The sequence below is a fragment of the Mastigoproctus giganteus genome, chromosome 9 (genome assembly GCF_048544385.1).
Source record: "Mastigoproctus giganteus isolate SK-2022 chromosome 9, ASM4854438v1, whole genome shotgun sequence".
Lineage (NCBI taxonomy): Eukaryota > Metazoa > Arthropoda > Arachnida > Uropygi > Thelyphonidae > Mastigoproctus > Mastigoproctus giganteus.
Genome location: NC_143583.1, coordinates 65,541,511 through 65,556,453, shown reverse-complemented (window position 1 = coordinate 65,556,453; position 14,943 = coordinate 65,541,511). Strand labels below are relative to the sequence as shown.

Here is a 14,943-nt window from a genome sequence, read left to right as displayed (position 1 = left end):
ATTGAAGAGATTGTCCTCTGATAGAATTCACGATTTTGAAAGCTATGTCCATAACCCTTTTAGTATTTAATCTTTTGCTGGGTAACACTTGTTGGGGGATGATATAGTGGTAACTCAAAATCTGGGAATTCATTATCCTTTTGGCACAATGCAATGAATCCGTTAAGATGCCCCGTTATTGCTTTAGCTCCATCTGTTGTTATTGATAAGAGCTTAAATAGTGGTAATTTAATTTTTTCTGTAAAATTTTTGAATGCATTAAATATATCAAGTCCTCTAGTTCTTTCTTTTAACGAAACCATACCCAGCAGTTCTTCTCTAGTGGCAAAATCATCGAAACCATACGAATAAAAACAAGAAATTGAGCAGCGTCACTGACGTCTATAGATTCATCCAGTTGTAAAGAAAAGGACACACAATTAGCAATATGAGCATGCAATTCATTCACCCACATTTTTACTCATTTTTTCGATGCAACGCATTGCAGTATTTTGAGATAACTGCAGATCTTGAAGAGACTTAATTTAATTTTTGTCTTAAAATTTTCAAAAAGAGAATCTGTGATTTATAAAAATGCATCTTTGATGAATTGACCATCAGAAAATGGTTTGCATTTTTTTTCAAAAAGATGACTCACTTTAAATGACCCTACAGTTACTGCTTTAGATTGTAAATTAGGTGTCCTGAAGAAATAATTTTGTCACAAAGAAATTTTGTAATAAATCCAGATTATTCATCTGGATTTAAGTTCTTTTAATATATATTTTTTATGGTCATTATTAGGCAGAAAAGTTGTATTTTTCATGGAGTGCGTTGAAGTGCCTCTCTAAATATCCTGTTTTGGGCATAGCCACGGAAGCATTGCAAATCAAACAACAACATTTGTCTTTTATCATTACAAAAAAGTATTCTAGTCCCACTCTTGATGAAAATGATACATTTTACTCTTTTTTGTAATATTCATTTTAAATCAAATGAAATTAACATATAATTCGACACACCATGCTCTCAACAACGTAGAGTAGTAAGTAACTGTGTAAATTTTCACAAGAGAAGCCTAGCGGCTGTGTTGCAACAAGAGTAGTCATGTGGTTCAACGGATTTGTAATTAAGCATATACAGTGGGGCGCATAATAATAATATTTAAATTTTAACTAATCTATTTTTACATATATTTAAAATTCGTTGTGATCGACCAAAATTAAAGCCGCGATTGACTTGTTGGCCACCCCTGCTATATTGTATGGTCCTGTCAGATTGTTTCTTGGGCTTGAAGTTACCTCTGAGCTTCCATTTCTTCAGCATATTGCCAGTTTACAAACTTGATAACTTATGAATGGTATTCTTAACTTAACAAGACTACAAACAAATATTTCTCCCCATATGATATTCACCTATAATTCCCTCCTGCAACTCTTGATTCTTTCCATGTGCAAATCATTGCATAAAACATTTGAAATGAATTCAAGCCCCTCATAGGCTAAAGTAATTGTATATCTCATAGTTACAATGAGGTGGGGTGACCCATGGCTTTTGATAGGAGTTTGTGTGTATACACATAGATATATAGCTAGGTCATCAGCCTGTGATAATGTGAAAAATTTTCATGTTGGTCAAGTCCAAATTGAATAAAGGTTTCCCATCCTGTTTTAGACATTGGTATTAATGATATAATTTCAAAATTGTGTAACAAATTTTCAAAAATTTTGTGGTTATCTTCATTTCTTGCAGTTTCTTCTTTTTTTTTTCTTTTTTTTTATTGCATTTCGAGTTTACTCAGAAATTAAAGAAATAAATAATTTGCTTGTAGATACCATATTTTCTGGACCATAAGATGGAATTTCCTTGCATCTTATAGCCCATAAGTAAATGTCTTGTTTTCGTTTAAATTCAGTTATACTGAATTTGAACTGAAATCATGCCTGAGACTAGAGCAGCAAAGCTGCCGGCTCAAATTAGCAGGAGTGCTGTGTCTCGGGGGAGGACTGAAGAGGGATGATTCTCCTATGAATCGTTGCCTGATGAAATGTGCTATGTTTGCAGACATTTCTCGAACAGGACATGCTACAGCCAAGGGGGGATGCCTTTGTATGTGTTTGGTGCAGAGAATGTGAAGAAATTAGGTGCCAACTCAGCATTCTGATAGGCATTTATGAGAACTTGAAGAGTAGGGTAGATGTCCTCAAAGGAATTAAAATGGGAGCCCATCAAGCTCTCAGCTACCCAACTCAATGCCAGAGCTCACACTTGTGTATCAGGCAACACAGCAGCAATCTCCAAAGCAGAATATGCTGGTCATATTGTGCAAGCAGAATAGGTGAAATAGCACCAGGGAATGTCTGCTAGGGGCAAAAGCAAATGATGTTGTAGAGCAGATATCATCTTTTAAGGGATGTATACAACAAAAAAGTGCCAACATGTATAACAAAAAGATATCTTTTTGTTGTACACATTGGCACTAATGACATGAAGAGTAGGAGATATGAGGACTTACTTAACAAGTCAGGACAATGTTGGCAAAAAGTTGCGAGGTAGGATTCATTTTGAAAGTATCTGCAATTCTGCCCAGACCTGATAGAAGAGAATATGTGTTGAGAGCCTTATCATTCACTTCGGCCCTGGAGAGAATGTGCAAAGCTCATGGAGTAGAATTTTTATCGGTGTAGTCTGTGCTTCTTAAAAGGAGAGACTGCTTTTACAGGAATTGGAAACACTTAAATAGAAGGGGTGCAAGAATATTTGCTGATACTATCAAAGCGGTGATAGGTTGGTCAGAGAACTGCTAGCTTGCGGGGTACACAGATTAATAGATTAACCATTGCCGCAGGCAGAGGTAAAGGTGATTCTTGTACTAGAAAAAGCAGCCTAGAAAGTAATGTGCCATGGATTTCAAGGCCTGCTGTGAGTCTACATGGGCTGTGTTAAGGTATAAGAGTAAGAACAGGTACACATATACTTACATGTAGATCAGTGTAGAAGTATAGAAAATAAATTTGATTAATTTGAAGTGCTGGTCAAATCATCAAATGCAAACATGAGGATATCAGAGACACATGCTCACATCTGGTGAGTATAGGCTTGGCACACCCAGGGTCCAGCTGGATGTCATCATTCTTCTCTTTCTTGGTGATTCCCTTCTATTTCTTAGTCTTGTTTTCTCTCTCTCTCTCTCATTTTTTTTTTTTTTTTCTGGTGAGCAAAAGCCTCAGGCTTCCTTGCACCATATGACTAATAATAATAAGTAATAATAAAATGGTGTCACTCAGATATAAGGGATGCAGAATTTGAATATGGGGAATAAAAGGTGTACAGATTGGGAGGAAGAATTATGCTCTCAGTTAAGATGTAAATAAAATCTATGGCAGTGCATCCAGTTGACAGAGGGACCAGTGTAATTTTGAGTCAGTCTGGTGTGACAAGCACTAGGAAACAAATGAGAGTATGAGTGTGTTATAGGCCTAATGACTGTGATGAGTGGAACAAACAACTGTGCAGAGAAACAGTGGGCCAGCAAACCAGAATGTCTTATAATGGTGGATTTTAACTTTTCAGGTATTGACTGGAACTCACACACTAGCAAGACTTATGTGGATTTATTGGATGGCTGTTTGTTATAGTAGCACATTAAAAAAGCAACAAGAGAAAGCAATACCTTCCATCTGATTATCAGCTGATTCTTCATGCATTAAGCATTTGAAGATAAAATAATCACTAGATAGTAGTGATCACCGTGTATTGATGTGGGAATTACTAAAAGATGTAACTGACATTGAGGGTAAAGGGCACTTAAATAGAAAGGCTGAAATATGGTCCACTTGACTTGAGTGTCACCTGAATATTAGTTCCATCAGCATTTTACACTTTCAGGTAGCAAGTGCAGCTTTCCATACCTGTGAGAATGTGTCCGTGACAGCCTCCTAGCAAAACCAATGTGAAAATTGTATTCAGCATACCAAAATTATAAAAGAAACAAAAATCAGCATAAATAATTTTTTGTTACACAGTGTAATCTTATAGAGCATTCTTTTTATCTTATTTTTTACTGTTAATATTCTATTGTTGAAGTAATATGAATGCTGTAATGCAACCTGTACAAGCAGGTTGGTGTCACCTTAAAATTGCATATGTATTATAAATTATCTTATTTTCTTATATTTACTTCTTATTATTTTTTTATCATGTAATTTGCCTTTAAAAGAAAAATTTATTATATTTTGGAAAGATAATAAAAAAAAAAAAAAATACAGCCATATTTCATTCTTGTAAATAATTTTCTTAAAAATACAATTTTTTTTTGTTTTATTTTATGATATCATTAGGTCTCGTATATATCACTCCCAACAGCAGTTAGGACCAGCTCGTAATCATCTTCCAGATCATTGTAGCACCATAGTTGGAAGTAACAGTAGTCCTAGTTCTGACTGCAATTCATCTTCTGGAACAAGTAATTGTGGAAGTATGCCAGCAGCCAACCAGAATATTTTAATTCCAGTTGCTAGTGATGAACGAATTACTCTTGTGGTAGAAAATACCCGTTTCATTGTAGATCCAGCTCTTTTTGCAGCACATCCTGATACAATGTTAGGAAGGTAAATAAGTTCCTCACCACTCTCTCAAATAACTAAATATATATTAAGTGTGTTGTAATAACTTTTCCTCAAGTGAGAAAGATTTAAAGCCCCAGATATTCAGGATACATTTAGTTATAATTTTAAACACAGTTTTAGATGAGCATTTGAGATATGTCTACTTCTTTTGTATTGCCAACTGGAAATGTGAGATCACTAATAGAGATTTTATAAGATATACTAATGAAATGTTTTCAATGGTGTTTAATTGGCAGTAGGATAAAACAACAAAAAGATTAAATAATTTAACTAAATTATTTAATCTTTTTTGTTGAGTATCTATGTAAGTGTACGTTATTTGAAAGGAAAGTAAATTTCAAATAACATGTCTTTTCATGTATGAATGTCTTGAAATATGTCCAGTATATGTTGCCATGTCTTGTGTTTCAAACTAATAGTAAATGCTAGTAAATGCAGTTTTTATATGGCTGCACAAAAATATCTTTTAAAATTTGAAAGAGGAGGAGGACTACATGTTCTGCCAGCCACTGTTGTCCAGTTTTTGCTTGCAAAAGTCGAAATTGAAGAAATTATCTGTAAATGAGACCCAGAAGTTGAAGTCAGATTAAGTGACACATAAATACATAAATTGATGTAGAGGATATTATTGCTTCAGAGAAAAAGAGTAACAAGCTTATATTTTAAACCTTTTTTTTTTTTTTTTTTTTTAATTCTAGTTTGATTTTTGGGAGATCTGCAGAACCCACTATGATCAAAAACTGATTATAGGGAAGCCACAGGAAACTCACTCATGAAAGGGTTAAGGTACAGTATGATGAAAGCTTAAGCAGTGAGTGCTTAGTTCCATAGTGATTGTCTCTTAATAATGCCATGATATGGTGTCACCCTGATGTTAAGGGATGCAGAATTTAAATACAGTGAATGCAACATGTAAGGACATTTGTTATTGCCTCCAGTAGGGATGAGTCAGTATAATAATAAGAAGAAGAAAATCTTTATTGTACAGTAAAGATACAATAATGTGCCCGCCACAGCCAGGAGGCCAGGGGCTTGACAATGATATAGGGTAATATAAAAATATGTACAGTATAAAAATTTGTGCAGTATAAAAGATTACATAACAATTAAAAACGTAGCATTAGCCATTCAATAGATATGAGTATGTACATAGTTGTGAGGCAGACAGTGCACCAAGGTATGTGCACATTCATATGTACAAAGCCCATATTTAAGCATATTCACACAAGTCAGAATATTTCACAGTGCCAAATTATTGTTCGGTATTGCATTTTCTTGTGAAGACAGTTCATCGATTTGCCTGCGACGTGCCGTTATGCGCCTCATAGGAGATAGCAGATGGAGATATCAGAATGAGTCGACATCAGGGGCCAAACAAAAATTGGGTTAGCATGGTGTGGCATAAGCATTAGAAAAACAAAAATGAGAATAGAGGTATTTATTGAGCAAATAACTGTGAAGAGTGTAATGAACAGCTGTACAAACAATAAGAGTGAAACAATAAATCAGAACATCTTATTATGGGGATTTTGATTGAAACTTGGGTTGATTACACACTGATTGATAGAACATTTCTAGATTTGCTAGATGACTGCATTCTTACCAACATGCTAGAGATGTTATAAGAGTAAGTAGCATTTTTGATGTTAGCATTAGCATTAGTAGAGGCATTTGATGCAAGAAAGCAAGCTTATGCAGCATCAGCCAAAAAAAAAAAAAAACCCCACTTCCACTTCACCCCTCTGTTCGTTCAAAATACCTGTCCAGCTGAGCCTTAAACTTATTTAGGCTATCAACCTCCACCACAAGGGATGGAAGTCTGTTCCACCAACCAACCACCCGCCGGCTAAAGGCAAATTTCCGCACGTCTATCCTACATCTGTCCCTCCTCAATTTGAATCTATGCATTCTCAGGTGATTTTTCTGAGCTAGAGGAAGAATCCCATCAGCATTGAGCATGCTTAAACCATTCAAGGCTTTATACACCTCTATCAGATCACCTCGCTGGTGCCTAGTCTCCAGACACTGTAATTTGCAAAACTTAAGCCTTTCCTCGTAAGAGCACCCCTTTGTTCCATTCACTAATCTTGTTGCCCTTCTCTGTACTCGTTCCAGCAGCTCTACATCCTTCTTGAAATGAGGCCTCCAGACCTGTATACAGTACTCTAGGTGTGGCCTGACCATTGCCTTATACAATGGAATAATCACCTCCTTATCCCTGCTGGAAAAATTCCTGTATATCATTGACAATACTCCATGAGCTGCTCTTGCAGCCTGTCTGCACTGCTCAGAGAACTTCATATCTGCCTGCACAATCACCCCCAAGTCCCTTTCATTATCTACCACTGTCAGTGTAGTACCACAGAGTTGATACGTTGCCCTGGGGTTGCTGTTTCCCATGTGTAGTACTTTACATTTGTCAATGTTAAACTTCATTTGCCACCTCTCAGCCCATCTGCTCAACCTTTCCAGATCCTGTTGCAGCAGTGTAGTGTCAGTAGTGTCCTTGACAACCCTGCCAACCTTTGTATCATCTGCAAACTTGGACATTAAGCTTGATATACCATCATCAATATCATTTATAAATACAGAAAACAATAATGGACCCAACACTGAGCCCTGAGGGACTCCACTAATAACATTAGTCCACGATGAGCAGTGTCCATTGATTACCACTCTCTGTCTTCTCCCACTCAACCACCCCTTTATCCATAGCAGCAATTTGCCTCCAATGTCACACTGCTCCAATTTGTGTAACAGTCTTCCATGTGCAACAGTATCAAAAGCCTTTCTAAGATCCAAGTATATAATATCAAAGTTATTCCCTGCATCCAGTTCTTTTGTGACTGCATCATAGTATCCAATCAAGTTGGTCAGGCAAGACTTCCCCTTAACAAAACCATGCTGTGTCTGAGCTATAACTGAAGTCTTGTCTAAATGATCCTGCAGTGCTTCTTTAACCAGTGCCTCCATTAATTTTCCTGGAACAGAAGTTAAGCTCACAGGTCTATAGTTACTTGTGTCAGCCTTTGATCCTCCTTTGTGAATTGGGGTAACATTTGCACATTTCCAGTCTATGGGTACCTCCCCTGAGTCCAAGGAAGCTCTCATAATTATGGCTAAGGGTTTGCTTACTTCCTTTGCTGCCTCCTTTAATATAACTGGATAGATCCCATCCACCCCGGGTGCCTTTCTTGTGTTTATCTTCAACAGTTTCTCCTCCACTTTAGTCCCAGTTATTTCAAGATTCTGTAGCTTACTGCTAGAGTTGAATACACCTCTGGCATTCCCCTTGCTGAATAACTCCTCATGTGTGAATGTCGATGCAGTTGGAAGAGGTTGTTGCAACTGAAAGTGATCAAGTTACCTAATACAGGCAGTTCTCGCTTTACGAGTTTTTTCCCCCCCAAGTGTCAACAAAATCGAAAATATGAACATTAATTGCAAAAAATGAATGTTAAACATTCATTTTTTGTGCGTAGCTATACAATACAGTGTACCCCGCTTTACAATATTAATCAGTTCCAGAAACACCATCGTATCGTCAAATTATCGTAATGTGAACCAAATAACATGTTGTTTTTTGGTAATTCATTTCAGGATCTCAGAAGTTGAAATTTTCTCTGTATAACTAAGCTGTTTATCTCTCTAAAATGTAATTTTTTAGGTCACGAGTGTGACCTTAAGGCCATATAAAAGGTCGTGAGTGTGGTTTGTAAATTGTATTAGTTACCAATTAAAATCATTAAAGTGCACTACACTTTCATCATTATCATATGTTCCGTTATAAGAATCAATTTTAAATGTCTTTGTCATATTTTTCTAAAGCACATTTCTGGAGGTGTCACGACCATAAAAGAATAAAAACAATTTGCATTTTTTGGTTTATTGGGCTTTTCTGTTACCGCAAGCAATTATAAATGGGTAGTAAACTTGATCTTCTTGCATTTTCGAAAATACGGATAGCTGGAATTGTTTAGTTTTTATGTTATTGTGGTGAAATGTAAATCCCCTTTACTGAAATCTTCAATCGTATAAAACACATAAATAAATTTTAAGAATCTTCTCTTCATTCCTTTTTTTTTAAAGCTTCGTAAACTTGTTACTCCATGCGAATTGTGTTAGTTTCAATTTGTGTATGCTGTTAAAAAATGCTTATGCATGCAATCGTGAAATTTATAATTAAAAGAGAAGATTATCTTGGAAAAAAACACCTCTTCAAATATTTCTGAAGAAGACTACTCCTTGTGCAATAAACCAACGAGTGCCGAGCCAATAATGAGTGATCAACGAGTGTGCATTTAGTCGATGATGATGAAGAATAAACATTCTTTAATATTTGTAAGTTGTAAATAATTTATCTATTATTATAATTTGCTTGATTTTACAGGCTATGCTTTCATTTCTTTCGATAAATCAATCATTGTTTAAACATAAACTAATTAGCTAACTAATTTCATTGTTGAGAATGTAACCTCTATTTTTAACCTTATGTCTATGGGAAATAAATTCCCGCTTTACGAGCGCGCACTAGGAACGAATTAACTCGTAACGTCGAGAACTACCTGTACTAATGGAATCGTCTAATTATATTAAAAGAAGCAGCAAAAGAGGTTATTGCCATACTTTTAGTTGTAATAATGAGAACAGAGATGTGCATATATCTCTTGTGCTTCTTATCTTCCATACACTTTGCAATTATTTGCATCAACAGCAGCAGCAGCAGTTCATGTGATAGGGGCTGACATTGTTAAGAAGTTTTGAATTATTTATTTATTTTATTTATTTTTTTCATTTTTTTTTTTTTGTAGTTTAGGATTACCCAGACTGTGAATAAATGTAATAAAATTATCAAACAGCTGTCAGTTGCCAATGGAAAATGGAAAATTTCTGCAGAAAACTATAAACCATTTTAAAGTCTGAAGGTAACACACGAGAATGAGATATTTATTTATATAATATTTTTGATTCAAAATCATCGATTGTACTAATTTTACTACATCCCCTTTTATAATTAACAACCTCCTGAAGCTTGGTTATCATTTTGTGGAGCATCCTACTTAAATTTGTAGGCCACACACAAACATATTTGTTAATTTATTTTTTCCTATTAACGTGGACATTATTTCATATGTACCCTCATTCTTGTGGATGTTTTTTCTGCTAGGCAATTTTACCAGGGTAATTTTTTTTCCAAGATCTCCCAGGGGATCCAGGGAGAAAATGTATGGGGTGCAGGTGGAATAATCAAACTTAATTAAAAAAAAAAAAAAAAAAAAAGAAAGAAAATAACTATAATAACAATTTTACTTATTAGTTTTACCGTTTAAAATTAACGTAATTTTAAATCAATCATTTAAATTATAATTAAAATGTGAATAATAAAATGAACATTTTACGCAATCACTATTAGATTATTTCAGAAGCCTGTGTGATAGTTTACAGACTTGTATGAATAATGATTAATAGTCAGACTGGTATGTATAGTTAATGAATCAATGGAAGTGTTTATCCTATGTATGAGTGAAAGTGTCCTTTCCCCTTTTTAATGTCTTCTTAAATATTAATGGTACTTGGCATGTTTCTTTATCATAACATTTTTATCCCCTTTCCATGTTATAAATATTTTAGAGATATGCTAAGACCAGCTTATATAAACATTTTTCATAACAAATTTTAAATAATTAATGTGCTTATTTTGTTTTTAATATTTTCAAATATATTACACAGAATGTTTGGTTCATCACTAGAAAATAATTTCACTCGCCCAAATGAAAGAGGTGAATATGAAGTAGCTGAAGGGATATCGGCAACAGTATTTCGTGCTATTATGGTGAGTGATAATTTAAGGAGCTATTCACAAATCAAGAAATAAAAGCTTTGAATAGGTGTTTTTTATTTATTTATTTTTTAAATAAGCAGTGATCACCAGATCAGTTAGAGAATGTGCCATAATATTAAAAGCTAATTTATTCTTCGAATTACATATTACAAAAGTGGTCGTTATAACATAATGAACATTATGTTATGGTAGCTACACCAATTCCTTGATCACATTCAACTAAACAAACTCCTAGTTAAAAAATTAATGATGACCACTGATCATACATCCTCTGTAATATTATATATCTATCAAGAGTGTAAATTTCATCAACAGCTGAAACTCATTAAATTAAAATCATTTGGAAAGATAAAAAAAAGTTTATGATACTAGTATACGTGATTTTTGCTGAATTAAAACTGTGAGCAAAGTTTATTCCTTTCCTTATGGGATTCCTACTCATCAGATATTTACAAAAATAGCATTACAACACACAGTTCACTTAGTTATGTTGTGAATTGTATTTTCTGATAATAAAAGAAGTGTTGTACATATTGTTTTAATTGTTAATTTGTCATTAATATATTATTCTTATTATATTATTTCTCCTTGATGAGGGTTCCACCCTGTGATGGGTACTGATACCAAGTGCACAGGGTAGTTGTTGTCTGGTGTTTCTGTTGGTCGAGGAACTCTCTGACTATCCTACAGGTGTTCAGATTGCAACTTTCTGGAGTTCCTTGTACATGTTCTCTGGGAGACCATTGCTGCTAAGCTGTTATGTAAGGCCTTTGGCGCCATACCAGTGGTTGACACGATGATCAGCATGGTTATTACTCATTGCATATGCCACATCTCTTTAATTCTCTTGTCTCTTAGGTCCATGTACTTCCAGATCTTTTCCTTGTGGGTTTTCTGGAGGTTGCCAGTGGTGGGCACTGCTATGTCACTCAAATAGGTAGCCTTTTCGTTCTTGTTGATAAGGGGGAACTCTGATTATCCTACAGGTGTTCAGATTGCAACTTTCTGGAGTTCCTTGTACATGTTCTCTGGGAGACCATTGCTGCTAAGCTGTTATGTAAGGTCTTTGGCACCAGCACCATACCAGTGATTGGCACGATGACCAGAATGGTCATTACTCATTGCATATGTCACATCTCTTTAATCTCCTGTCTTAGATCCGTGTACTTCCAGATCTTTTCCTTGTGGGTTTTCTGGAGGTTGCCAGTGGTGGGCACCACTATATATCACTCAAATAGGTAGCCTTTTCCTTCATGTTGATAAGGGTTATGCCCAGTCTGTTGTTTAGGATTGTCTTGTTCATTATTGTGGTGCAGTTCCAATACAGTTTGTGGGTTGGGGTCTCTAGTATGGCCTGCGGTTCATACTTATATATGGTGCACTTTCTTTGATCAACTGGTATTTCCTCCCTAGCTTCTGGCGTATTATCCTGGCTATTTAGTCACATCTATGAGTGTACTTTGTCTGGTTGATCACCTTACATCCTGCAATGATGTGTTGGATCATTTTTGAGACCAAGTGGTATTGTTGACATGTGTCATCTGACACTTTGGCCTCCTTTGAGATGTATTTTCTATAGTTCCTGATGTTGATTACTTGGTCTTGGATGGCAAGCATGGATCCTTCAGTCTCGGGGGAAAAACGTCTCACATGGGTGCCATTTTATCTATGTGGTATTGATGGATGTCATTGTACTGTCTACCATGGAGTGTCTTCTTTATTCATCTTTCTAGCTTCATTTGCTTTGACTGGGCAGGAGGAGATTCCTTGCTTAGGTTTAGTGGGGTATGCTGCTTGTCTGTTGTCCTTTTGGCTTGGTAGAGTGCTGCAGTGTTTTTCTGAAAGTAATCCTTCAGGTTAGTTATTGCTGTCTTCTGTTGCTCAGTGAGGTCTATCAGGGCCCCTTCCCTCCTTTTTTGAGCTATTCTCAGTCTCTCCACGGCTGACTTTGGGTAGTGTTGGCAGTTCTTGGTCATCATTGTCCTTGACTTTCTCATGATATCCTCCAGCTCAGTGTTAGTTCAATTTATGACCCCAAAGGAAGTATGTTAGCACTTTGCATAGGAGTTTATGGCTTTAACTGTGTTCCCTCTATTAGCTTTGCTTTGAGCAGGCTCCTGAGTCTGTTGGTATTTTTCAGTCAGGCAGGTCTTAATCTCCTTGTGGTCTAATTGCTGAGCCTGCATCATCCACAGGTATTTGTAGGCATCCTCCCTGTCATGTTTTCAATCTGTAGCTAATCATTGCTGATCAGTATTAGTTGCTTGAGTTGCTTGTTGGTTGCAGTGTAGAGCTTGATGTCATCCATGTACATCATGTAGAAGATTATGTACAAGTTGTTTTTTCACTTTCTTGAGGTTATATCCATACTTGATGTTGTTGAGCATGGTGGAGAGTGGGTTGAGTGCTCGACAGAATCACAATGGGTTCAAAGCATCTTCCCGAAATGATTCCTCACCTAATGGGGATCGGTCTGGTTGTGATATTCTCTACCTTGATGGTGGTACTCTATTCGCCATGGTTACTTCTAGGAAATTTGTCAGTCAGATTGACTTTGTAGATCTTCAGAATCTCTATTAGCCAGCTATGAGGCAGCGAGTCCAAGTCCTTGCAGTAATCGATGTAGGCCATGTACAGGTTGCGGCATTTCTTGTATGTATGTATGTATGTGTAACGGCTTGATGTATAACTGGGACATTAATGTTAATTGCTCCTTGCATCCTTTCTACTGTTAGGCCATGATGTTCTGGCTCTCTAAGTGGTCTAATATCTTCTTGGTTATGCAGCTGGACAGGATCTTGTTCATTGTTTAGAGACACATGATCGGCCTGAATTTCACTGAGTATCTTGGTCTTTACCTTCAGATATGTAATTCCTTGAGTAAAACTCTGGGATTGTCTTTGCGTGACTTATCATTTGGGTGAACAACTCTGCTAGGTACGTGTGTGTGTGTGCGCAATTGAGTTTCTTGTGCCAGTAGTTGTGGACTTATCTATTCCTGGGTTTGCCAGGTGTGGTACTTCCTGATCAACACTTGTACTTTTTTCCTCCCGAATCTCCCATTCTGTCATCCAATGTATGTCCTTTATTTTCTTCCATTCTAGTTTTATCCACGGGGCTCGGATATTATGTCTTACTTTACTCTGCTGCCCCAGAACTCCTCAGTTGTCTTCTGATTGGGTAGTCTCTTTCTGTCTTGTCTGATACTCCTGTAGAAGGCTCTTTGATTTTCAATTAAGATACGGTTGTTTATTTTCCTCTCGGAGCTCTCTTTGTACCAGCTTAGTCATTTGCTGAGTGTGAGCAGGTTTTGTTTTGGTGTGTCTAAGTATTCTTCTATTCTCTAATTTTTGGTATCGTGTTTGCTGTGAACGTTGTGTCATTGAGGATGCTCTTTACTTTTTCATTCAATTTTTTACTGCTATTACCCCATTGTTACTGGGTCAATTGGACTATCTTGACTTTTAATTCTTCTATCTTCTGCTGAAATCTTCTTTCCGAAGCTGGTGATTTCTTTTTTTTTTTTTTTTTGTTTCTTCTGCTGCTGCTGCTGGTCTCTCACTTCTCTTTCATGAATCGTCGTGGTTGCTATGGCTGTGTGGATGGCCTCCAGTGTTGCACCATTGTTTTTGAGATAAAGTATTATTTGTCAATTCAGGTGATCTGTGACTCTTCTCTGCTTCGGTATAACATAGGTTTTTTTTTTTCCAGGGTCCTTTCCCTCGAATTCTATTAGGGCCTTCTTCCACTCATCTTCTATTCTGGATATAACAATATCGATTGTTTCTACTTCAGCTACTCTGGGTTGTATTTCTTCTTGCTCTTCCTACTGGTTCGATGTTATCCATATTCTTTGTTTTGTGTAATTGGTCACTCACATCCTACATGATTTTTTCCAAGATTGCAGGAGTTATTAGGTCTTTCATGATATTGGTCCTACTCTGATCCACCAATTATTGTTTGGTGACCTGAATATCTGGGAGTCGTTCCAGCCACTTGGTATGTAGTCTCAACATGTACATTGTCATATTGATCTAGCTTGGTTATGATGTACATATTCATTTTGATGTTCCACTTCGTACATTGGCATTTTATTCCTTCCTGCATGGTCACTAGTGCAGTTGCACAGAAAGCACTTCACCTGAACGCCTAAAAAATACAACATACAAGTTATACTTGGCAAGGTACAATTTAGCTGCCTGACCTCCTAGATACCCAGTGTTCAAATTAAAATCAAATCATAAAAATAGGGGAGGGGAAGTGACATTCACCGTAAGCAGCACAAATGCATGATTCCTCACCCAAGGAGATTAGCATTAGTAGAGGCATATGATGCAAGAAAGCAAGCTTATGCAGCATCACCCAAAAAAAAAAAAAAAAAAAAACCGTCCCATTTTGCCCCTCAATTGGTTCCAAATGCCTGTCCAGCTCAGCCTTAAATTTATTTAGGCTATAAACTTCCACATAGAAGATGGAAGTCTGTTCCACCAATCA

General features: G+C 36.3%; 1 protein-coding gene across 4 annotated transcripts in view; it reads left to right on the top strand.

The window, feature by feature from the left end:
• The window catches only part of mri (BTB/POZ domain-containing protein mrityu), a 384,830-nt gene that overhangs the window by 301,173 nt on the left and 68,714 nt on the right, over positions 1-14,943 (top strand). For all 4 annotated transcript variants that reach the window (XM_090381835.1, XM_090381837.1, XM_090381834.1 and 1 more), the window contains 2 exons: positions 4,320-4,589; positions 10,338-10,440. In XM_090381835.1, the coding sequence (XP_090237961.1) occupies positions 4,320-4,589; positions 10,338-10,440 (373 nt within the window). The remainder of the gene's footprint in view (positions 1-4,319; positions 4,590-10,337; positions 10,441-14,943) is intronic.